Source organism: Bombina bombina, chromosome 2, assembly GCF_027579735.1.
Source record: "Bombina bombina isolate aBomBom1 chromosome 2, aBomBom1.pri, whole genome shotgun sequence".
NCBI lineage: Eukaryota > Metazoa > Chordata > Amphibia > Anura > Bombinatoridae > Bombina > Bombina bombina.
In genome coordinates, this window is record NC_069500.1 from 355,457,262 (window position 1) to 355,482,458 (window position 25,197).

At 41.9% G+C, this 25,197-nt stretch overlaps 1 protein-coding gene and 1 pseudogene across 3 annotated transcripts in view; both read right to left on the bottom strand.

Annotated features, from left to right (window-relative positions):
* The window catches only part of KDM2B (lysine demethylase 2B), a 1,014,988-nt gene that overhangs the window by 892,251 nt on the left and 97,540 nt on the right, over positions 1 to 25,197 (bottom strand). For all 3 annotated transcript variants that reach the window (XM_053701743.1, XM_053701744.1, XM_053701742.1), the window contains exon 4: positions 3,509 to 3,555. In XM_053701743.1, the coding sequence (XP_053557718.1) occupies positions 3,509 to 3,555 (47 nt within the window). The remainder of the gene's footprint in view (positions 1 to 3,508; positions 3,556 to 25,197) is intronic.
* Positions 4,256 to 4,368, bottom strand: LOC128650665 (uncharacterized; annotated as a pseudogene).

Genomic DNA, 25,197 nt, shown 5'->3' on the forward strand with positions numbered 1-25,197 from the left:
CTCTCAAATGTAATTGAGGAAAGGGAATGATGTCCATGGAAGCGACCATCAGACCAAATACCTGCATACACTGAGCCACTGATGGCCGAACAGTAGACTATAGAGAGATGCAAGAGGAGAGAAGCTTGGATTTTCTGACCTCCGTCAGAAAAATCGTCATAGATAGGGAATCTATGATGGTCCCTAAGAAACAGACCCATGTAGCTGGAACAAAGGAACTCTTCTCCAGATTCAGTTTCCATTTGTGGGAACGCAGAAAAGACAACAAGATCTCTTTATGAGAGAGTTTGCTTGTTGAAAAGATGGCGTCCAGATAAGGCGCCACCGCAATTCCGAGACCTGACAACTGTCAAGAGAGCCCCCAGAACCTTTGAGAAAATTCTGGGAGCTGTGGCAAGGCCAAACGGAAGGGCAATAAACTGAAAGTGCATGTCTAGAAAAGCAAATATCAGGAAATGGTGAAGATCCCTGTGGATAGGAACATGAAGTAATGTGTCCTTCAGGTCTATGGTCGTCATGAACTGACCTTCTTGGACCAATGGAACAAATGGTTTCCATTTTGAAGGACGGAACCCTGAGAAACTTGTTGAGACACTTTAGGTCTAAATGGATCAGAAAGTTCCCTCTTCTTTGGGAACCACAAACATGTTTGAATAAAAACCCAGACCTTGTTCTCTTAGTGGAACTGGAACAATCACTCCCAGGGAGTTAAGGTCCTGAACACACTGTAAGAATGCCTCTCTTTTTACCTGATCCGCAGATAACCTTGAGGAGAACGAGATTTGAATTCTATTTTGTAACCCAAGGATCTGGGACATCTCGTATCCACGCTTGACAAAAAAAGGGAAAGTCTGCCCCCACCTGATCCGATCCTGGACCGGGGGCAGATCCTTCATGCTGACTTAGTCTCAGCTGAGGGTTTCTTTGATTGCTTCCCCTTGCTCCAAAACTGATTGGGTCTCCGAAAAGACTTGGACTGCTCCTGCTTAGAGGAGGGAGAGGAAGGCTTTGGACCTTTGAAGTTATGAAAGGAACAAAAATTACTTTGACGTCCTTAAGGTCTATTCTTCTTGTTTAGTGGTAGAAAGGACCCATTTCCACCAGTAATTTCAGAAAATATTTCTGCCAGACCAGGACCAAACAAGGTCTTACCTATATAAGGCAGCGACAGAAGCTTGGACTTGGGAGGTAACATCAGCTGACCAAGATTTTAGCCATAGAGCCCTACGGGATAGAACAGTAAAGCCAGATATCTTGGCTCCCAGTCTAATAACTTGCATATTGGCATCAGAGATACAGGAGTTGGCTAGTTTGAGAGCCTTAATTCTATCTTTTATCTCCTCCAATGGAGTCTCTTCTAAAATCAATTTAGACAAAGCATCGCACCAATAAGATGCTGCACATGCTACTGTGGCAATACAAACTGCAGGTTGCCATTGAAGACCTTGATGAACATACATCTTCTTCAAATAAGCCTCCAGCTTTTTATCCATGGGATCCTTAAAGGAACAGCTATCCTCAATAGGGATCGTAGTTCTCTTAGCAAGGGTAGAAATAGCCCTTTCTACCTTAGGCACTGTGCACCATGAATCTCTAATGGAGTCAGCAACAAGAAACATCTTTTTAAAAACAGGAGATTGTGGAAAAGGTATCCCTGGCTTCTCTCATTCCTGTGTAATAATCTCTGTCACACTGTCCGGAACAGGAAACACTTCCACAAAGGAAGGAACATCAAAGTATTTGTTAAGCTTACTAGATTTCTTAGGGTTGACAGCGACAGGTGAGTCGGAGTCGTCCAAAGTGGCCGGTACCTCCTTTAATAGTAAACAAAGGTGTTCAAGCTTAAATCTGAAGTTTACTTCTTCAGCATCAGACAAAGGAATTATACTGTCCGAATTTGAGATTTCACCCTCAGAGGCTACTGAGGTATCCTCCTCATCAGACTTATCAGGGAGGGCAACCTGCGTAGCAGCAGATGGGGCAGACACCTTACACTCTGAAACAGTACTAGATTTCCTCTTGCATTTCCCTATAATGGGAAAAGCAGAAAAAGCCACTGACACCACAGAGGATATCTGTGCAGCAAAATCTGATGGCAAATAAACTCCTCCGGGAGGCTGAGAGGAACTGCAGGGCACTGTATGTAAAGCCTTGGAGGCATGGGACAATAAAGGAGAAAGTTGTGGCATTGCTTGAACAGCATCAACCTGAGAGACATTAGGCTCAGAAACAAAAAGTATATCTTTACATTTCAAAGTCTTTTCTAAACATGAAGAACAAATTTGCATAGGTAACACAATTTGGGCTTCAAGACACAAACATTTATCCATAGGAGCAGACTTCAGTTCCATGTCCATAGGTAAAAGAATTCCAAATAATTAAAGGAATGACTTATATATGAAAATGACACTGTCACTGTAAGAGAAAAAAACGTTTTAATCTCCTCAGAGCAATATTCAAAACAAATAAAAAAGGCGCCTCTACACCTCAGGCAGACTGAGATGCCCTACCTTAACCTTTAATTCCCAAATTGTTAGGCAAGAAGCTGTACATTGATCGAAAAAATGATCCGACACCAAGAAGCTGTCCAACATGACGCCACTCCGCTCAGGAACTCAGTCGGGTAAGGGAGGGGTCACATGACCGGCAGAAAAAGAAACTGCGCAGCAATAACTAACCAAGTGCGCGTTTCTAGCAGCAACTGCCTACTAAAAACTTGATACAACAAAGTAGAGCCAAGTCCCAATAAACTGAAACTTATATATAAAATGCCTCAGAGAAAACATCCCGCATGGAAAGGTAACCCCTTAGTCTCCACACATACATAAAGTGCCTGCACCCTGCCCAAATAAATCCTTCCTAAAGGATTATGTCCCAATAATTACTGCAGGAAAAGCTTCTCAAGTGCAAGTCTCCAATACCTAGAAGACAAAAGCACTTACCTGCAAATCCAGCTGTCCGGCAGGAAGACAGCTCACAACGCGTGACAGGACACATACTCCTATCAGAGACCTGCAGAAAAAGTAAGAACAGAGTAACCAACTCTGGCTTTCTATACCAAGGGCAGCAGACATGTTAGAAAACCAAGCAAGGACTACCTCACAACTTTCTAACTGCTTAAAAGTCATCACTACTCTTACTCAAGAGATTGACGTGGACACAGCTAAACCCAAATCATTGCTTGAAGGGAAAAGTACCCGAAAAAAGTATCCATTCTTCAGACACCGAACTTCACCTTCTCCATTGACAGAGGCAAAGAGAATGACTGGGGGTTATGGGTAAGGGAATTGACACTTAACAGCTTTGCTGTAGTACTCTTTGCGTCCTCCTGCTGGCCAGGAGTGAATATCCCACTTGTAATTGGAATGACGTTGTGGACTCTCCATGACTTAGGAAAGAAATAGTGATAATTTCTTTTAGCGGATGTACTTTGCAATAATAAAAAAATAATAATAAAAAAAAAAAAGACAAAAAATAAAATTTGTGTTCTATTGGAAATATAACTCACCCACTAAAAGCTTCACATCTCTTACAGTGAAATCTTGGTGTGGCATTCTACAAAACAAAAGTAAAAATAATTGGTAATATTAAAAATATCTTAATCTAGCATTGCCATTTTACAAAACTATTTTAGTTTCTTAACAATTGATTTCTATATCTCCATCTGTGATGGTTTATAAAAACAGATAAGTATTATTATTCATAATAAAAATATTCCCCATTTCTATGAAAATAAGTTGATAAAGAATACTAGCTAGTATTTACACAAAATATAAATTAATAAAAGGAAACCCCCCCTTGAGTGACCACGTGATGCATATCTAGAGAACAGCTAAGACACACGGTGAGGGAGATGATGGGGGGGGGGGAAGAGACAGAAATATGTAGAAGTAGATTGCATGCATCTCCATCCCAATGCTAGAAATCAAAAGTACCAAGCAAGGCAAGGAGTTCCACAAAACCGTTACAAGTTCAGTGAATAGAAATGTCAGCAAGTAATGAGAAAGGGAAGTAATATCTTGAGCAAAATGGAGGTGAATATATAGGAAGGTTATTTAAGGCTTTGTATGTTAGGGACATGGTTTTCAATATTATTCTTGTGGCAATGAGACTGACAGAAACAGATAAGGAGAGGTGTATGATAAATAATAATTATTCAACCCATAACACTCAGAATGCCCAATAAGAAATTAACCAATAGAAAAATAGATATTTTGTGAAATACTAAAAAAGGATGGCGGTTTTTTGTGCAACTATTTATTTTAAGCGCCCTAACCAATTTGTGGGTCATCTTTGCACAGGGGTCATGCTAATGTTTTCTGTATTGTTCCTTTTTTATTTATTTTTTTAGTATATGTGCTGCCAAAACGAGCACTGTTCTTTTTGCTTGTTTTTTTTTTCTCTAATTGTTATTGAACAATACAGCTAGGTATTTTGGAAAGGTGAACTGATGCTAAATGTGGGCCCATAAAATGTGTGTTTGAAATATTTAGGAAATAATGATTTCTGTACTGCTATTTGCCATCTACACCATTTTTTATTTTATTTTTTTGCATTTCATATTGTTGAGTTTTCCTGATATTGGGGTAGATTAACCCCTTAATGACCACAATGTACCCTGTATGTCACTGGTCGTTAAGGGTTTTTTCAGGACATAATAGCACAAGTCTCGCAAGAACACGCTATTAATTCCCTCCCTCCAGCAGGCTTTGTGGAATAGAGCAGTCTCAACGCTGGTGGCAAGACCACGCTATAAAACAATTAAGTCCCCAAAAAAGGCCAGTGACATACAGGGTACGTCGCTGGTCCTTAAGGGGTTAAGAATGTAGCAATATTTAGTGCTCCCGCTCGAGCGATAACTTCACTAGAAGTAAGCACGCACAATAACACAAATTGAAAGTAAAAAGGTTTTAGCACAAGCGCTAATCCGACACACACAAAACGTTGAAATTAGAATATCGCGTCCCCCACAGACTTTAATGAAGCATGCAAACCCAATCGTATTAAACCAGTGCGCTAACCCGACATCAAATTTTATATGAAACCCACATTTTATTTGATGATTCAAGAAAAGCATGTAATTTTAAACAACTTTCTAATTTACTTCTATTATCAATTTATTTCATTCTCTTTGTATCTCTTGTTGAAAAGCAGGGGCATTTTCGTAGAAGCCGTCCCATTTCTGGAGCACTAAATGGCAGGAGTTTTGCAAGAATGTTATCCATTTGCAAGAGCACTAGATGGCAGCACTATGGCCTGTCATGTAGTGCTCCAGATGCCTACCTAATTATCTTTTCAACACAATATCATGGGAACTCAGCAAATTTGATAAAAGAAGTAAATTGGAATCATTTTTAAAGTGATAGGCTCTGTCTGAATTACAATGTATTATTTTGGGGCTTCATATCCCTTTAAACACTTTATTAAATATGAACACTGCATAAAATATGTTTTAGCTACTTGACTGAAAAGGCTCCACAGTACACACACATATACATACATATATAAATAAATACTCGTTTGAAAGAAGGCACTCACTGGTCTTTAGCAAAAAACATAATTTATGCTTACCTTATAAATTTATTTCTCTTGTAGTGTATCCAGTCCACGGATCATCCATTACTTATGGGATATTCTCCTTCCCAACAGGAAGTTGCAAGAGGATCACCCACAGCAGAGCTGCTATATAGCTCCTCCCCTCACTGCCATATCCAGTCATTCGACAGAAACAAGACGAGAAAGGAGAAACCATAGGGTGCAGTGGTGACTGTAGTTTAATTAAAATTTAGACCTGCCTTAAAAGGACAGGGCTTGCCGTGGACTGGATACACTACAAGAGAAATAAATTTATCAGGTAAGCATAAATTATGTTTTCTCTTGTTAAGTGTATCCAGTCCACGGATCATCTATTACTTATGGGATACCAATACCAAAGCTAAAGTACACGGATGATGGGAGGGACAAGGCAGGATTAAACGGAAGGAACCACTGCCTAAAGAACCTTTCTCCCAAAAACAGCCTCCGAAGAAGCAAAAGTATCAAATTTGTAAAATTTTGAAAAGGTGTGAAGCGAAGACCAAGTCGCAGCCTTGCAAATCTGTTCAACAGAGGCCTCATTTTTAAAGGCCCAGGTGGAAGCCACAGCTCTAGTAGAATGAGCTGTAATCCTTTCAGGGGGCTGCTGTCCAACAGTCTCATAGGCTAAGCGAATTATGCTCCGAAGCCAAAAGGAAAGTGAGGTTGCCGAAGCTTATTGACCTCTCCTCTGTCCAGAGTAAACGACAAACAGGGAAGATGTTTGGCGAAAATCTTTAGTAGCTTGTAAGTAAAACTTCAAGGCACGGACTACTTCCAGATTATGTAAGACGTTCCTTCTTTGAAGAAGGATTAGGACACAATGATGGAACAACAATCTCTTGATTGATATTCTTGTTAGAAACTACCTTAGGTAAAAACCCAGGTTTTGTACGCAGAACTACCTTATCTGCATGAAAAATCAGATAAGGAGAATCACATTGTAAGGCAGATAGCTCAGAGTCTCTTCGAGCCGAGGAAATAGCCATCAAAAACAGAACTTTCCAAGATAAAAGTTTAATATCAATGGAATGAAGGGGTTCAAACGGAACTCCTTGAAGAACTTTAAGAACCAAGTTTAAGCTCCACGGGGGAGCAACAGTTTTAAACACAGGCTTAATTCTAACCAAAGCCTGACAAAATGCCTGGACGTCTGGAACCTCTGCCAGACGCTTGTGCAAAAGAATAGACAGAGCAGAAATTTGTCCTTTTAAAGAACTAGCTGATAATCCTTTGTCCAAACCCTCTTGGAGAAAGGACAATATCCTAGGAATCCTAACCTTACTCCATGAGTAATTCTTGGATTCACACCAATAAAGATATTTACGCCATATCTTATGGTAGATTTTCCTGGTGACAGGCTTTCGTGCCTGGCGTTCTGGCGAGACGCCATGAGATCCAGTTCTGGTTTGCCCCAACGATGGATCAGTTGAGTAACACCTCCGGATGGAGTTCCCACTCCCCCGGATGAAAATTCTGACGACTTAGAAAATCCGCCTCCCAGTTCTCTACGCCTGGGATGTGGATAGCTGACAGATGGCAAGAGTGAGACTCTGCCCAGCGAATTATCTTTGAGACTTCTAACATCGCTAGGGAACTCCTGGTTCCCCCTTGATGGTTGATGTAAGCCACAGTCGTGATGTTGTCCGACTGAAATCTGATGAACCTCAGGGTTGCTAACTGAGGCCAAGCTAGAAGAGCATTGAATATTGCTCTTAACTCCAGAATATTTATTGGGAGGAGTTTCTCCTCCTGAGTCCACGATCCCTGAGCCTTCAGGGAGTTCCAGACTGCGCCCCAACCTAGAAGGCTGGCATCTGTTGTTACAATCGTCCAATCTGGCCTGCGAAAGGTCATACCCTTGGACAGATGGACCCGAGATAGCCACCAGAGAAGAGAATTTCTGGTCTCTTGATCCAGATTTAGTAGAGGGGACAAATCTGAGTAATCCCCATTCCACTGACTTAGCATGCATAATTGCAGCGGTCTGAGATGCAGGCGCGCAAATGGCACTATGTCCATTGCCGCTACCATTAAGCCGATTACTTCCATGCACTGAGCTACTGACGGACGTGGAATGGAATGAAGGACACGGCAAGCATTTAGAAGTTTTGATAACCTGGACTCCGTCAGGTAAATTTTCATCTCTACAGAATCTATTAGAGTCCCTAGGAAGGTGACTCTTGTGAGTGGGGATAGAGAACTCTTTTCCACGTTCACTTTCCACCCATGCGACCTCAGAAATGCCAGAACTATCTCTGTATGAGACTTGGCAATTTGAAAGCTTGACGCCTGTATCAGGATGTCGTCTAGATACGGAGCCATCGCTATGCCTCGCGGTCTTAGAACCGCCAGAAGTGAGCCCAGAACCTTTGTAAAGATTCTCGGGGCTGTAGCCAACCCGAAGGGAAGAGCTACAAATTGGTAATGCCTGTCTAGAAAGGCAAACCTTAGGAACCGATGATGATCTTTGTGAATCGGTATGTGAAGGTAGGCATCCTTTAAGTCCACTGTGGTCATGTACTGACCCTCTTGGATCATGGGTAGGATGGTGCGAATAGTTTCCATTTTGAATGATGGAACTCTGAGGAATTTGTTTAAGATCTTTAGATCCAAGATTGGTCTGAAGGTTCCCTCTTTCTTGGGAACCACAAACAGATTTGAATAAAACCCCTGTCCCTGTTCCGTCCGCGGAACTGGATGGATCACTCCCATTACTAGGAGGTCTTGCACACAGCTTAGGAATGCCTCTTTCTTTATCTGGTTTGCTGATAACCTTGAAAGATGAAATCTCCCTTGTGGAGGAGAAGCTTTGAAGTCCAGAAGATATCCCTGAGATATGATCTCCAACGCCCAGGGATCCTGAACATCTCTTGCCCACGCCTGGGTGAAGAGAGAAAGTCTGCCCCCCACTAGATCCGTTTCCGGATAGGGGGCCGTTCCTTCATGCTGTCTTGGGGGCAGCAGCAGGTTTTCTGGCCTGCTTGCCCTTGTTCCAGGACTGGTTAGGTTTCCAGGCCTGTCTGGAATGAGCAACAGTTCCCTCTTGTTTTGAAGCGGAGGAAGTTGATGCTGCTCCTGCCTTGAAATTTCAAAAGGCACGAAAATTAGACTGTTTGGCCTTTGATTTGGCCCTGTCCTGAGGAAGGGTATGAAACTTGCCTCCAGTAATGTCAGCAATAATTTCCTTCAAGCCAGCCCCGAATAAGATCTGCCCCTTGAAAGGAATGTTGAGTAATTTAGACTTTGAAGTCACATCAGCTGACCAGGATTTAAGCCATAGCGCGCCCTACGCGCCTGTATGGCGAATCCGGGATTCTTAGCCGTTCGTTTAGTCAAATGAACAATGGCATCAGAAACAAATGAGTTAGCTAGCTTAAGCGTTCTAAGCTTGTCAATAATTTCCTCCAATGGAGCTGTATGGATGGCCTCTTCCAGGGCCTCAAACCAGAATGCCGCCGCAGCAGTGACAGGCGCAATGCATGCAAGGGGCTGCAAAATAAAACCTTGTTGAATAAACATTTTCTTAAGGTAACCCTCTAATTTTTTATCCATTGGATCTGAAAAAGCACAACTGTCCTCAACCGGGATAGTGGTACGCTTTGCTAAAGTAGAAACTGCTCCCTCCACTTTAGGGACCGTCTGCCATAAGTCCCGTGTAGTGGCGTCTATTGGAAACATTTTTCTAAATATAGGAGGTGGGGAAAAGGGCACACCGGGTCTATCCCACTCCTTGCTAATAATTTCTGTAAGCCTTTTAGGTATAGGAAAAACGTCAGTACACACCGGCACCGCATAGTATCTATCCAGCCTACACAATTTCTCTGGAATTGCAACTGTGTTACAATCATTCAGAGCAGCTAATACCTCCCCAAGCAATACACGGAGGTTTTCCCGAGTCAGAGATGTCACCCACAGAATGAAGCTCTCCGTCCTCATGTTCTGCATACTGTGACGCAGTATCAGACATGGCTCTTACAGCATTTGCGTGCTCTGTATCTCTCCTAAATCCAGAGCTATCGCGCTTGCCTCTTAATTCAGGCAATCTAGATAATACCTCTGACAGGGTATTATTCATGATTGCAGCAATGTCCTGCAAGGTAATCGCTATGGGCGTCCCTGATGTAATTGGCGCCATATTAGCGTGCGTCCCCTGAGCGGGAGGCGAAGGGTCTGACACGTGGGGAGAGTTAGTTGGCATAACTTCCCCCTCGACAGAACCCTCTGGTGATAATTCTTTTATAGATAAAGACTGATCTTTACTGTTTAAGGTGAAATCAATACATTTAGTACACATTCTCCTATGGGGCTCCACCATGGCTTTCAAACATAATGAACAAGAAGGTTCCTCTGTATCAGACATGTTTAAACAGACTAGCAATGAGACTAGCAAGCTTGGAAAACACTTAAAACAAGTTTACAAGCAATATAAAAAAATGTTACTGCGCCTTTAAGAAACACAAATTTTTTTCCAAATTTGAAATAACAGTGAAAAAAGGCAGTTACACTAACGAAATGTTTACAGTGTATGTAACAAGTTAGCAGAGCATTGCACCCACTTGCAAATGGATGATTAACCCCTTAATACCAAAAACGGAACAACAAATGACAAAAACGTTTTTTTAAACAGTCACAACAACTGCCACAGCTCTACTGTGGCTTTTTACCTCCCTCAATACGACTTTTGAAGCCTTTTGAGCCCTTCAGAGAAGTCCTGGAACATGCAGGAAGAAGCTGGATGTCTGTGTCTGTAATTTTTTCTGCGCAAAAAAGCGCTAAAATAGGCCCCTCCCACTCATATTACAACAGTGGAAAGCCTCCAGGAACTGTTTCTAGGCAAAATTCAAGCCAGCCATGTGGAAAAAACTAGGCCCCAATAAGTTTTATCACCAAACATATATAAAAAACGATTAAACATGCCAGCAAACGTTTTAAAAACAGAATTTATGTTTACCCCAGTCATTCGACCGACGTAAAGGAGGAATATTTGCATAGGAGAAATCATATGATACCGTGGTGACTGTAGTTAAAGAAAATAAATTATCAGACCTGATTAAAAAACCAGGGCGGGCCGTGGACCGGACACACCGTTGGAGAAAGTAATTTATCAGGTAAACATAAATTCTGTTTTCTCCAACATAGGTGTGTCCGGTCCACGGCGTCATCCTTACTTGTGGGAACCAATACCAAAGCTTTAGGACACGGATGAAGGGAGGGAGCAAATCAGGTCACCTAGATGGAAGGCACCACGGCTTGCAAAACCTTTCTCCCAAAAATAGCCTCAGAAGAAGCAAAAGTATCAAATTTGTAAAATTTAGTAAAAGTGTGCAGTGAAGACCAAGTCGCTGCCTTATATATCTGATCAACAGAAGCCTCGTTCTTGAAGGCCCATGTGGAAGCCACAGCCCTAGTGGAATGAGCTGTGATTCTCTCAGGAGGCTGCCGTCCGGCAGTCTCGTAAGCCAATCTGATGATGCTTCTAATCCAAAAAGAGAGAGAGGTAGAAGTTGCTTTTTGACCTCTCCTTTTACCAGAATAAACAACAAACAAGGAAGATGTTTGTCTAAAATCCTTTGTAGCATCTAAATAGAATTTTAGAGCACGAACTACATCCAAATTGTGCAACAAACGTTCCTTCTTTGAAACTGGATTCGGACACAAAGAAGGCACGACTATCTCCTGGTTAATGTTTTTGTTAGAAACAACTTTCGGAAGAAAACCAGGTTTAGTACGCAAAACCACCTTATCTGCATGGAACACCAGATAAGGAGGAGAACACTGCAGAGCAGATAATTCTGAAACTCTTCTAGCAGAAGAAATTGCAACCAAAAACAAAACTTTCCAAGATAATAACTTAATATCAACGGAATGTAAGGGTTCAAACGGAACCCCCTGAAGAACTGAAAGAACTAAATTGAGACTCCAAGGAGGAGTCAAAGGTTTGTAAACAGGCTTGATTCTAACCAGAGCCTGAACAAAGGCTTGAACATCTGGCACAGCTGCCAGCTTTTTGTGAAGTAACACAGACAAGGCAGAAATCTGTCCCTTCAAAGAACTTGCAGATAATCCTTTCTCCAAACCTTCTTGAAGAAAGGATAGAATCTTAGGAATTTTTACCTTGTCCCAAGGGAATCCTTTAGATTCACACCAACAGATATATTTTTTCCATATTTTGTGGTAGATTTTTCTAGTTACAGGCTTTCTGGCCTGAACAAGAGTATCAATGACAGAATCTGAGAACCCTCGCTTTGATAAGATCAAGCGTTCAATCTCCAAGCAGTCAGTTGGAGTGAGACCAGATTCGGATGTTCGAACGGACCTTGAACAAGAAGGTCTCGTCTCAAAGGTAGCTTCCATGGTGGAGCCGATGACATATTCACCAGGTCTGCATACCAAGTCCTGCGTGGCCACGCAGGAGCTATCAAGATCACCGATGCCCTTTCCTGATTGATCCTGGCTACCAGCCTGGGGATGAGAGGAAACGGCGGGAATACATAAGCTAGTTTGAAGGTCCAAGGTGCTACTAGTGCATCTACTAGAGTCGCCTTGGGATCCCTGGATCTGGACCCGTAGCAAGGAACCTTGAAGTTCTGACGAGAGGCCATCAGATCCATGTCTGGAATGCCCCACAATTGAGTAATTTGGGCAAAGATTTCCGGATGGAGTTCCCACTCCCCCGGATGAAATGTCTGACGACTCAGAAAATCCGCTTCCCAATTTTCCACTCCTGGGATGTGGATTGCAGACAAGTGGCAGGAGTGAGTCTCCGCCCATTGAATGATTTTGGTCACTTCTTCCATCGCCAGTGAACTCCTTGTTCCCCCCTGATGGTTGATGTACGCAACAGTCGTCATGTTGTCTGATTGAAACCGTATGAACTTGGCCTTTGCTAGCTGAGGCCAAGCCTTGAGAGCATTGAATATCGCTCTCAGTTCCAGAATATTTATCGGGAGAAGAGATTCTTCCCGAGACCAAAGACCCTGAGCTTTCAGGGGTCCCCAGACCGCGCCCCAGCCCACCAGACTGGCGTCGGTCGTGACAATGACCCACTCTGGTCTGCGGAAGCTCATCCCCTGTGACAGGTTGTCCAGGGACAGCCACCAACGGAGTGAATCTCTGGTCCTCTGATCTACTTGTATCGTCGGAGACAAGTCTGTATAGTCCCCATTCCACTGACTGAGCATGCACAGTTGTAATGGTCTTAGATGAATTCGCGCAAAAGGAACTATGTCCATTGCCGCTACCATCAAACCTATTACTTCCATGCACTGCGCTATGGAAGGAAGAGGAACAGAATGAAGTATTTGACAAGAGTTTAGAAGTTTTGATTTTCTGGCCTCTGTCAGAAAAATCCTCATTTCTAAGGAGTCTATTATTGTTCCCAAGAAGGGAACCCTTGTTGACGGAGATAGAGAACTTTTTTCTACGTTCACTTTCCACCCGTGAGATCTGAGAAAGGCCAGGACAATGTCCGTGTGAGCCTTTGCTTGTGGAAGGGACGACGCTTGAATCAGTATGTCGTCCAAGTAAGGTACTACTGCAATGCCCCTTGGTCTTAGCACCGCTAGAAGGGACCCTAGTACCTTTGTGAAAATTCTTGGAGCAGTGGCTAATCCGAACGGAAGTGCCACAAACTGGTAATGCTTGTCCAGAAATGCGAACCTTAGGAACCGATGATGTTCCTTGTGGATAGGAATATGTAGATACGCATCCTTTAAATCCACCGTGGTCATGAATTGACCTTCCTGGATGGAAGGAAGAATTGTTCGAATGGTTTCCATTTTGAACGATGGAACCTTGAGAAACTTGTTTAGGATCTTGAGATCTAAGATTGGTCTGAATGTTCCCTCTTTTTTGGGAACTACGAACAGATTGGAGTAGAACCCCATCCCTTGTTCTCCTAATGGAACAGGATGAATCACTCCCATTTTTAACAGGTCTTCTACACAATGTAAGAATGCCTGTTTTTTTATGTGGTCTGAAGACAATTGAGACCTGTGGAACCTCCCCCTTGGGGGAAGCCCCTTGAATTCCAGAAGATAACCTTGGGAGACTATTTCTAGCGCCCAAGGATCCAGAACATCTCTTGCCCAAGCCTGAGCGAAGAGAGAGAGTCTGCCCCCCACCAGATCCGGTCCCGGATCGGGGGCCAACATCTCATGCTGTCTTGGTAGCAGTGGCAGGTTTCTTGGCCTGCTTACCTTTGTTCCAGCCTTGCATTGGCCTCCAGGCTGGCTTGGCTTGAGAAGTATTACCCTCTTGCTTAGAGGACGTAGCACTTGGGGCTGGTCCGTTTCTGCGAAAGGGACGAAAATTAGGTTTATTTTTGGCCTTGAAAGACCTATCCTGAGGAAGGGCGTGGCCCTTGCCCCCAGTGATATCAGAAATAATCTCTTTCAAGTCAGGGCCAAACAGCGTTTTCCCCTTGAAAGGAATGTTAAGCAATTTGTTCTTGGAAGACGCATCCGCTGACCAAGATTTTAGCCAAAGCGCTCTGCGCGCCACAATAGCAAACCCAGAATTTTTCGCCGCTAATCTAGCCAATTGCAAAGTGGCGTCTAGGGTGAAAGAGTTAGCCAATTTGAGAGCATGAATTCTGTCCAAAATCTCCTCATAAGAAGAATCTTTATTGAGCGCCTTTTCTAGTTCATCGAACCAGAAACACGCTGCTGTAGTGACAGGAACAATGCATGAAATTGGTTGTAGAAGGTAACCTTGCTGAACAAACATCTTTTTAAGCAAACCCTCTAATTTTTTATCCATAGGATCTTTGAAAGCACAACTATCTTCTATGGGTATAGTGGTGCGTTTGTTTAGAGTAGAAACCGCCCCCTCGACCTTGGGGACTGTCTGCCATAAGTCCTTTCTGGGGTCGACCATAGGAAACAATTTCTTAAATATAGGGGGAGGGACGAAAGGTATGCCGGGCCTTTCCCATTCTTTATTTACAATGTCCGCCACCCGCTTGGGTATAGGAAAAGCTTCGGGGGGCCCCGGGACCTCTAGGAACTTGTCCATTTTACATAATTTCTCTGGAATGACCAAATTCTCACAATCATCCAGAGTAGATAACACCTCCTTAAGCAGGGCGCGGAGATGTTCCAATTTAAATTTAAATGTAATCACATCAGGTTCAGCTTGTTGAGAATTTTTCCCTGAATCTGAAATTTCTCCCTCAGACAAAACCTCCCTGGCCCCCTCAGACTGGTGTAGGGGCACTTCAGAACCAATATCATCAGCGTCCTCATGCTCTTCAGTATTTTCTAAAACAGAGCAGTCACGCTTTCGCTGATAAGTGGGCATTTTGGCTAAAATGTTTTTGATAGAATTATCCATTACAGCCGTTAATTGTTGCATAGTAAGGAGTATTGGCGCACTAGATGTACTAGGGGCCTCCTGTGTGGGCAAGACTGGTGTAGACGAAGGAGGGGATGATGCAGTACCATGCTTACTCCCCTCACTTGAGGAATCATCTTGGGCATCATTTTCTCTAAATTTTGTGTCACATAAATCACATCTATTTAAATGAGAAGGAACCTTGGCTTCCCCACATACAGAACACAGTCTATCTGGTAGTTCAGACATGTTAAACAGGCATAAACTTGATAACAAAGTACAAAAAACGTTTTAAAATAAAACCGTTACTGTCACTTTAAATTTTAAACTGAACACACTTTATTACTGCAAATGTGAAAAAGTATGAAGGAATTGTTCAAAATTCACCAAAATTTCACCACAGTGTCTTAAAGCCTTAAAAGTATTGCACACCAAATTTGAAAGCTTTAACCCTTAAAATAACGGAACCGGAGCCGTTTTTATATTTAACCCCTTTACAGTCCCTGGTATCTGCTTTGCTGAGACCCAACCAAGCCCAAAGGGGAATACGATACCAAATGACGCCTTCAGAAAGTCTTTTCTATGTATCAGAGCTCCTCACACATGCATCTGCATGTCATGCTTCCCAAAAACAAGTGCGCAATAGAGGCGCGAAAATGAGGCTCTGCCTATGATTAGGGAAAGCCCCTAGAGAATAAGGTGTCCAATACAGTGCCTGCCGGTTATTTTACATAATTCCCAAGAATAAAATAATTCCTCAAAGCTATGAAGTATAAAATATGCTTATATATCAATCGTTTTAGCCCAGAAAATGTCTACAGTCTTAAAAGCCCTTGTGAAGCCCTTTTTTTCTTTATGTAATAAAAATGGCTTACCGGATCCCATAGGGAAAATGACAGCTTCCAGCATTACATCGTCTTGTTAGAAATGTGTCATACCTCAAGCAGCAAAAGTCTATTCACTGTTTCCCCCAACTGAAGTTAATTCCTCTCAACAGTCCTGTGTGGAAACAGCCATCGATTTTAGTAACGGTTGCTAAAATCATTTTCCTCTTACAAACAGAAATCTTCATCTCTTTTCTGTTTCAGAGTAAATAGTACATACCAGCACTATTTTAAAATAACAAACTCTTGATTGAATAATAAAAACTACAGTTAAACACCAAAAAACTCTAAGCCATCTCCGTGGAGATGTTGCCTGTACAACGGCAAAGAGAATGACTGGGGAAGGCGGAGCCTAGAAGGGATCATGTGACCAGCTTTGCTGGGCTCTTTGCCATTTCCTGTTGGGGAAGAGAATATCCCACAAGTAAGGATGACGCCGTGGACCGGACACACCTATGTTGGAGAAATACACTTTTATAAGAGTATGTATCTCTATTACTAAGCCTGATACCAGTCGCTATCACTGCATTTAAGGTTTTACTTACATTACTTCGGTATCAGCAGCATTTTCTAGCAAATTCCATCCCTAGAAAAATATTTTAACTGCACATACCTTATTGCAGGAAAACCTGCACGCTATTCACCCTCTGAAGTTACCTCACTCCTCAGAATATGTGAGAACAGCTAAGGATCTTAGTTACTTCTGCTAAGATCATAGAAAACGCAGGCAGATTCTTCTTCCAAATACTGCCTGAGATAAACAGTACACGGTACCATTTAAAAATAACAAACTTTTGATTGAAGAAATAAACTAAATATAAAACACCACAGTCCTCTTACGACCTCCATCTTAGTTGAGAGTTGCAAGAGAATGACTGGATATGGCAGTGAGGGGAGGAGCTATATAGCAGCTCTGCTGTGGGTGATCCTCTTGCAACTTTCTGTTGGGAAGGAGAATATCCCATAAGTAATGGATGATCCGTGGACTGGATACACTTAACAAGAGAAACAATTCTTTAATTCATCCAATAAAAATCAAGTCAAGTTCATCCATAACGTTTCGGTGTCATTATAAGACCTTTGTCAAATGATGTCAAGATATCCGTATCACAGAATAAACATGTCCCCCAAATAGAAAAATTGCTAACATACATCTAATACCCACCTTATATAAAAACATTTTAAAAAGGAGCCCGCTCAGCAATTCACATCCGTCCCCACCGACGTCATCACGCTCAAGCGTGAGCAGGATGCGTCAGTGAGGACCGATTGGCTGCAGGTTCCTATGGCAACCAAACATACACAACCTATGATGTAAGCACGGTCAGTAATCCACATCCGTCCTTACCGATGTCATCACGCTAAAGCGTGAACATGACGCGTCAGAGTGGGCCGATTGGCTGTAGATTACCATGGTAACCACAAATACAAAAAACATACAGCGTAAGCCCAAAGTCACAAGTGTATGCGTGCGAGTGTCTGTCCCACCAACAGCTCAAAATCGAATGCGGTCTTGTAAGGCACAACAGTGCTCTAATAACCCAGACCTATTGAGTTAGTCTTTTCTCAGACAAACACACCGCCAACATATCCAACCTGAAACAAATGGGCTTAAATCTCAGTGACTAAAAACAAAAACAACTTTGTTACATAACCTCTGTCTACATATTTGCAACAAATATACAACACTATTGCCACATTCTTTTATTCTGAACTATTCAAAATCTTAGGTTTGCACAAATGACTTCTATATTATGTACAGCTGTCATATGTAATATTACCACCCTCCTTCATGCCTCTCGGTATAAGTAGAAACCAGTGTGTACCCACTAGAATGAAGATTCATGTAGGATCCTGGTGCAGGCTGATGCCTACCGGAGTGGTAAAAATGAAACACATATGTAGTCAGTCTATGGGTTATTTGGTGTAGAATGACCCAAAGTCTAGATAGGTGTTAAGTCCCTTGGGTATTACGGTATCCAGCATATGAATCCATTTCGTCTCTCTCTGGAGAAGCCGTTTCGCTCTGTTGCCACCCCTGGATAATGGCGGGATGTGGTCAATCACCATAGTTTTCATACTAGAAACACTATGTCTGTACTGCACGAAATGGCGTGCTACCGGCTGATCCGAATCGCCAGTTTTAAGGGCTTCCCGAATGGCACATCGGTGATTTGCCATCCTATCCCTGAAGCTTGTAACTGTTTTTCCGATATATACCAGGGAGCACGGGCAAATCAACATGTATATAACATGTGTACTGGAGCATGTAAGTCGATGGCGGATTGTGTAGCGCTTGTTCGTATGAGGATGTTGAAACGTTTTTCCCTTCATCATGCTATTGCATGTTGTGCAATTTCCGCATGTAAAGCAACCTTTGCTTGAGGGTTTTAACCATGTTTCTTTCTGGTAACAGCCAACTGGATCCGTTTTCACCAGCAGATCTCGCAAATTATTAGCCCGCCTATGCACCATACGTGGTGGCCTGGTACCATAAAAAGGAAGCGTTGTGTCAGTCTCCAAGATTGCCCAGTGTTGGCGTACAGACCTTGTAAGCTCTCGACTCATCGGAGTATATGTGCTTATGAAGTTCTGTTGTGATGTGGTATTATTTTTTAATTCTCTTGCATTTGTAGTAGTGCCCTCCAACAACTCCTGTCTTATGCCGTGGACCATTACACCATCATAACCCCTCCTTATCAACTTCATCTCCATCTCGTCAAGTTGTTCCAGCATAGTGGGTACATCACTGTTGTTGCAGATGACCCTAGTGAGCTGCGATTTCACTATACCTGTTTTTTGGTGTCTAGGGTGGAAACTATCAGCTTCCAACAATGAATTGCGATCAGTAATTTTAGTATATAATGATGTACCAAAAACATATTGTTCATCCGTCTGGACCTTAAAAATATTCAGGTCTAAAAAGTGAATTCTCGTCACACTATATTCAAGTTTAAATCTAATGGGACAGTCCATGGAGTTCAAACATGACACCCATTGCTTTAATTCTGTTTCATTGCCTCTCCACACCAGGAACACGTCATCTACATAACGTACGTAATACCTGATGTGGGGATGAGCAAATGGTTTTATGGCCTGCTGCTCATACCATGCCATGTACAAGTTAGCATATGAGGGTTCCATGTTAAAACCCATGGCTGTTCCAGAGATTTGTAAATAGTAGTCACGTTCAAACCTGAAGTAGTTTTTTTCAAGGCACAACATTACCAGTTCACAAAAAAACTCCACAGGTGGGCCCTCATACAAAGGATTATCAGTCACCATGGACCTGACAGCCCCCACCCCTCCCCCATGAGGGATAGAGGTGTAGAGGCTGTCAACGTCCATGGTGACAAGAATATCATCAGTGTGTAAATCAGTGTAACTCCTAAGTGTTTGTATGAGACTCGCCGAGTCCTGCAGGTATGCAGAAGTGCCTTTAACCACAGGTTGTAGATAGAAGTCAATAAACATGGATAGACTGGATAATAAGGAGTCCCTGGCAGACACAATTGGTCTGCCAGGGGGATCCTCAAGAGTCTTGTGCACCTTTGGCAACAAATATAACACTGGAATTTTAGGATATTCCGTTATCAAAAAATCAACTTCCTGTTCAGATAGTACTCCTGATTCCAAACCCATTTGAATATGCTGGTCAATGATTTTTTTTAAAGTTACAGTTGGATTGCACCTAAGTTTCAGACCTGAAAGTTGGCGCAGAGCTTCCGCTCTATAATCAGTATAGTTTTGTATAACTATAGAGCCGCCCTTATCCGCAGGGCGGATAACGATTGAATTATCATTGCTCAAGGTTTTAATAGCTAATCTTTCATCAGCATTTAGATTTGGAAACACAGTACATTTTATAGAATTATTTACATCATGACATATCATTCTTGTGAAGCCCCTAATTGAATGATGGGTATTAGGAGGTTCAAAGGATGATGGTTTCTTAAACATGGACATAGGTCTCATAGTCTTGTTCTTAAAAAAATCTTTTAATTTAAGTTGTCTCTGGAATTTATGAACGTCTACCACAGTGTTAAATGTATCACATTTTGGGGTAGGTATAAATGAAAGACCACAATTAAGTACAGAAATTTCAGTATTACTCAGTTCTCTAGAGCTGAGATTGAAAATTATATTTACTTTTTCTTTGTTTGTTTTTTTCTTGTGTCCCCCTCTCCTACCATGTGGTCGTCTCTCTCTTTTGTATCTTTCTGGCCTGGTAGTGGCGGCTTGGCCGTAGATCTCGTGGCCACCCCAGAAAAAGACTGCTGCTGGGGGGCCCCCTTTGTATTAACCTCTATGTTTTCATTGCCAGGTGAATCCCCCCACTACTATCAACCAGACTCAATGTATTTCGATTACGTGTGTTTCTACGTTTATACCTGGGTAGTTCAACTTTGCCATATAACCAACGATAAACGTGTTTATCTCTGTAGTCACTCTCAACTGTATTTCATTTTTTGTTCTTAAACATTATTAGCTCATTCCTGTATTTAGCTACCATGCTATCTAACTTAGTGACCCAATCTTGTGTATCATCATCCACCGTAATCTGGTAGTTCTGCAGTTTGGTGGCTTCAATCTCTATTTTCAGATTCAAGTCTGCTCACCTCTTCTATGACTAGAAGTAATAAGTCATAGGAGCACTTGTTAAGTATTGCACACCATCTTCTGCAGAACTCCATATTCTGGCGGCCTAATGTTGGTATATTCTTTATTCTGAACGCCCATGGTATATATTTTTTACGATGATACCCTGAAAGGTACACCCCATGTAGATGGTAATCTATCTCTTTCTTTCTTAAATTCAACAATTTATGATAGATATTAATGGGGGTGATTGACCACATCCCGCCATTATCCAGGGGTGGCAACAGAGCGAAACGGCTTCTCCAGAGAGAGACGAAATGGATTCATATGCTGGATACCGTAATACCCAAGGAACTTAACACCTATCTGCACTTTGGGTCATTCTACACCAAATAACCCATAGACTGACTACATATGTGTTTCATTTTTACCACTCCGGTAATCAGCCTGCACCAGGATCCTACATGAATCTTCATTCTAGTGGGTACACACTGGTTTCTACTTATACCGAGAGGCATGAAGGAGGGTGGTAATATTACATATGACAGCTGTACATAATATATATATGTCATTTGTGCAAACCTAAGATTTTGAATAGTTCAGAATAAAAGAATGTGGCAATAGTGTATGGGTTATTAGAGCACAATTGTGCCTTACAAGACTGCATTCGATTTTGAGCTGTTGGTGGGACAGACACTCGCACGCATACACTTGTGACTTTGGGCTTACGCTGTATGTTTTTTGTATTTGTGGTTACCATGGTAATCTACAGCCAATCGGCCCACTCGACGCGTCATGTTCACGCTTTAACGTGATGACATCGGTAAGGACGGATGTGGATTACTGACCGGGCTTACATCGTAGGTTGTGTATGTTTGGTTGCCATGGGAACCTGCAGCCAATCGGTCCTCACTGACGCATCCTGCTCACGCTTGAGCGTGATGACGTCGGTGGGGACGGATGTGAATTGCTGAGCGAGCTTGTTTTCAAATGTTTGTATATAAGGTGGGTATTAGATGTATGTTTTTACACCGATACGTTATGGATGAACTTGACTTGATTTTTATTGGATGAATTAAAGAATTGTTTTTGCTAAAGACCAGTGAGTGCCTTCTTTCAAACGAGGAGTGCATATGCTTTTTTGGAGTGCACCCTGGCTAATGTGGTATTGTAAGACTGTGCTTATCTCTTTCTGAAAGATATATATATATATATATATATATATATATATATACACACACACACACACACACATATACACACACACACATATATATATATATATATATACACACACATATACACACACACACGTATGTGTTTGTGTATTTATTTCTGAAAATACATATCTACACACACATACATACACACATTTAAAATTGATTATTTATGTGTGTATCTCTTTTTTTTTTCCTAACAACTGAGTCTTCAAAACTTTGAGCCCTTATCACTTTATGCAATATTTTTTTTAATAATTTTTATTAGACAGTGTTAATAGAAGTGTAACTGTACTTTGTAATGTATTTTTGATATGTTTTGTGCACCTTTTTAGTTGAGGGTAACAGTTAACCACAGCTCTCATGCTATCCCGAAGTGCGTTAAATTCAATTGCGCTCAAACAAATGCATTAAAGTGAAAGTCAATCTTAGCGTTGTACAAACGCTAGCATTGACTATTGAAACAAATAAAGGGGACTTTCATTCATGAAGTATAAGATACCTTATGTAGAAAGCTCCTTTATTTGTTTCAATTGATCGCCATTTTTACCTGGTACAGCAGCTCAGGGCTAAAAAAAAAAATTGGCTAAGAGGCAACGTTTTCACCTCTTAGCCAATAGCTGTGTGGGAAATCCGGCTCCCATTGGCGCCAAGACGAATTTACCGCACGGCTATTGGCTAAGAGGTGAAAACGTCACCTCTTAACAAAAAAAATTTTTTAGCCGTGGGCTGCTGTAGCAGCTTAAAAACGGCAATCGATTAAATCAAATAAAGGAGCTTTCTACATGAAGTATCTTATACTTCATGAATGAAAGTCCCGTTTATTTGTTTCAATAGTCCATCCTGGCGTTTGTATAATGCTAGGATTGACTTTCAATTTAACTTGTAATATGTGCCTGTGGAAACAGCCGTGATAAACCCCTTATCGCTTGCGCGCAACTGTTAGCGTGCCACTCATAATCTAGCCCATTATGGTATTTCTGCAAACTACAGTTATTTTCTAAAAACACTTAGAGCCTGATATTCAAACATCGCCGTTCAGACAAGATATTCTAAGAAGTCTCATCCGTACAGCAAAGCCCTTAAAAAAAATTATTAGAAAAGCAAATTTTTAAAACACAGATCTAAAATAACTCAGCATTGAAGGAACTCAACCCCTTCACCAAATTATATATATATATATACACACACACATATATATATATATATATATATATATATATATATATATATATATATATATATATATATATATATATATATATATATATATATATATATATATATATATATATATATATATACACACACACACACATATATACACATATATACATACATACATACACACACACACGTCTTGCAGAACTTTGGCTATCGTACCACAAGACGTATATATACACAGCTTAGCTTCAAGAAGCTCCAGCAGTCTCTACTGTTAAGTTACAGCCGAGAGCTGGAGTACCTGAAGCTCCAGGCATCTGCCGCATATGGAACTGGAGAGCGATCAGCGCTCCGGTTCCATATGAGGGCAGATGCGTGATCGTTACAGACGATGACACTGTGCTTGTCACCATCTAAAACTATCTTCTGTTGGTGCCAGTGGGAGGTGGGTGGCAGTGTAGGGGGGAGAGAGTGCGAAGGCCCTACGCTGCAGAGAAAAAAATAAAGGACAGGGACGGATGGGGCAGCAACACTACGGAAAAAGGGTTTTGGGGGTGTGAGGTGCCCTATCTAATGATCATGGGAGGGGTGGGGGACACTACGCTACAGAAAATGATACAATAAATAAGAAAAAAAAAATGGTTTATAGGTACTGACAGACAGCTGCCAGTATCTAAGATAGCAGCTAAAAGTTAAAGGGGGAGGGGGATCAGAGAGGTTGGGGGGGTAAGGGGGGATCCTACACTGCAGAAAACGTCAAAATAAAATAAATATTTTATTTAAAATAAAATTTAAAAAAAGCCATATATTTTCATACTGTCTGCCAGAACCTCAGATGGGGGTGACCAGTGGGGGTTGTGGGACGGAAGAGAGCTGCTTGGGAGGGATCAGGGGTTGGAAAGCGTCTGGTGGGAGGGTAATTTCTACACTAAAAGCTAAAATTAACCTTTTAAAGCTACCTAATTGACCTCTTCACTGCAAGGAATAATAGAAGTATGGTGCGCATTCCTTAGTGTTGAGAAATACAACACCTGGCCACCAGGAGACACCCCAGCCAAAGGCTTAAATATCCCTCCCACTTCCTCATTACCCCAGTAATTCTGCCGAGGGAACAAGGAAAAGTAGGAGAAACATTAGTGTATAAATGGTGACAGAGGAATAAAATAAATAATAGGGGACCGCCCATAGACAAGAAGAAACATGTGGGGGCCGTGGACTCTCCCTATCCAGAAGGAAAGGAATTTATCTGGTAAGCATAAATTATGTTTTCCTTCCTAAGATAGGGACAGTCCACGGCTTCATTCCTTACTGTTGGGAAAACTATACCCAAGCTCCAGAGGACACTGAATGAATAACGGGACGGAACAAAAAGGAAGAGGCGGACCCTATTCTGAGGGCACCACAGCCTGCAAAACTTTTCTCCCGAAAGCTGCTTTAGCTAAAGCAAAAACATCAAACTTGTAAAATTTTGAAAAAGTATGTAAGGAGGACTAGGTAGCCCCCTTACAAATCTGATCCATAGAGGCCTCGTTCTTAAAGGCCCCAGAGGAAGCCACTGCTCTAGTGGATTGAGCCGTTATCCCCTCAGGAGGATGATGTCCCGATGTCTCGTAAGCTAAGTGGATGACACTCCTCAACCAAAAAGATAGGGAAGTCGAAGTAGCCTTCTGCCCATTACCCTTCCCCCAATAGACAACAAACAAGAAGGAAGATTGTCTAAACTCCTTAGTAGCCTAAAGATAGAACATCAAGGTGCAAACCACATCCAAATTGTGAAGTAAGCGTTCCTTCGAAGAAGGAGAATTAGGACAAAAGGAAGGAACCAAAATCTCCTGATTGATGTTGCGATCTGACACAACCTTAGGAAGAAAACCTAATTTAGTACGTAAAACTGCCTTATCTGCAAGAAAAAAAAAAATCAGATAAGGGGGCTCACATTGCAAAGAAGAGATCTCAGAAACTCTGCGCAGAGGCAATAGCCAATAAAAAGAGAACCTTCCAAGATAATAATTTAAAGTCAACGGAATGCAGAGGCTCAAATGGAATCTGTTGCAAAACCCGAAGAACAAGATTTAGGCTCCAAGAAGGAGCCCCAGATCTAAACACAGGTCTGATTCTAATCAGAGCCTTAACAAAGGACTGCACATCTGGAAGCTCAGCCAGTCTCTTGTGCAATAAAACCGACATGGCCGAAATCTGTCCCCTCAGGGAACTAGCAGAAAGGCCCTTCTCCAGGATGGAGATCCTGGCAACATTAACTCTGTGCCAGGAAAAACCACGTTCTTCACACCAGAATAAGTAGGTCCTCCACACCTTGTGGTAGATACGCAGAGTAACTGGTTTACAAGCTTGAATAAGAGCATCAATGACACTCTCAGAGAAACCTCTCTTGGCTAAGACAAAGTGTTCAATCTCCACGCAGT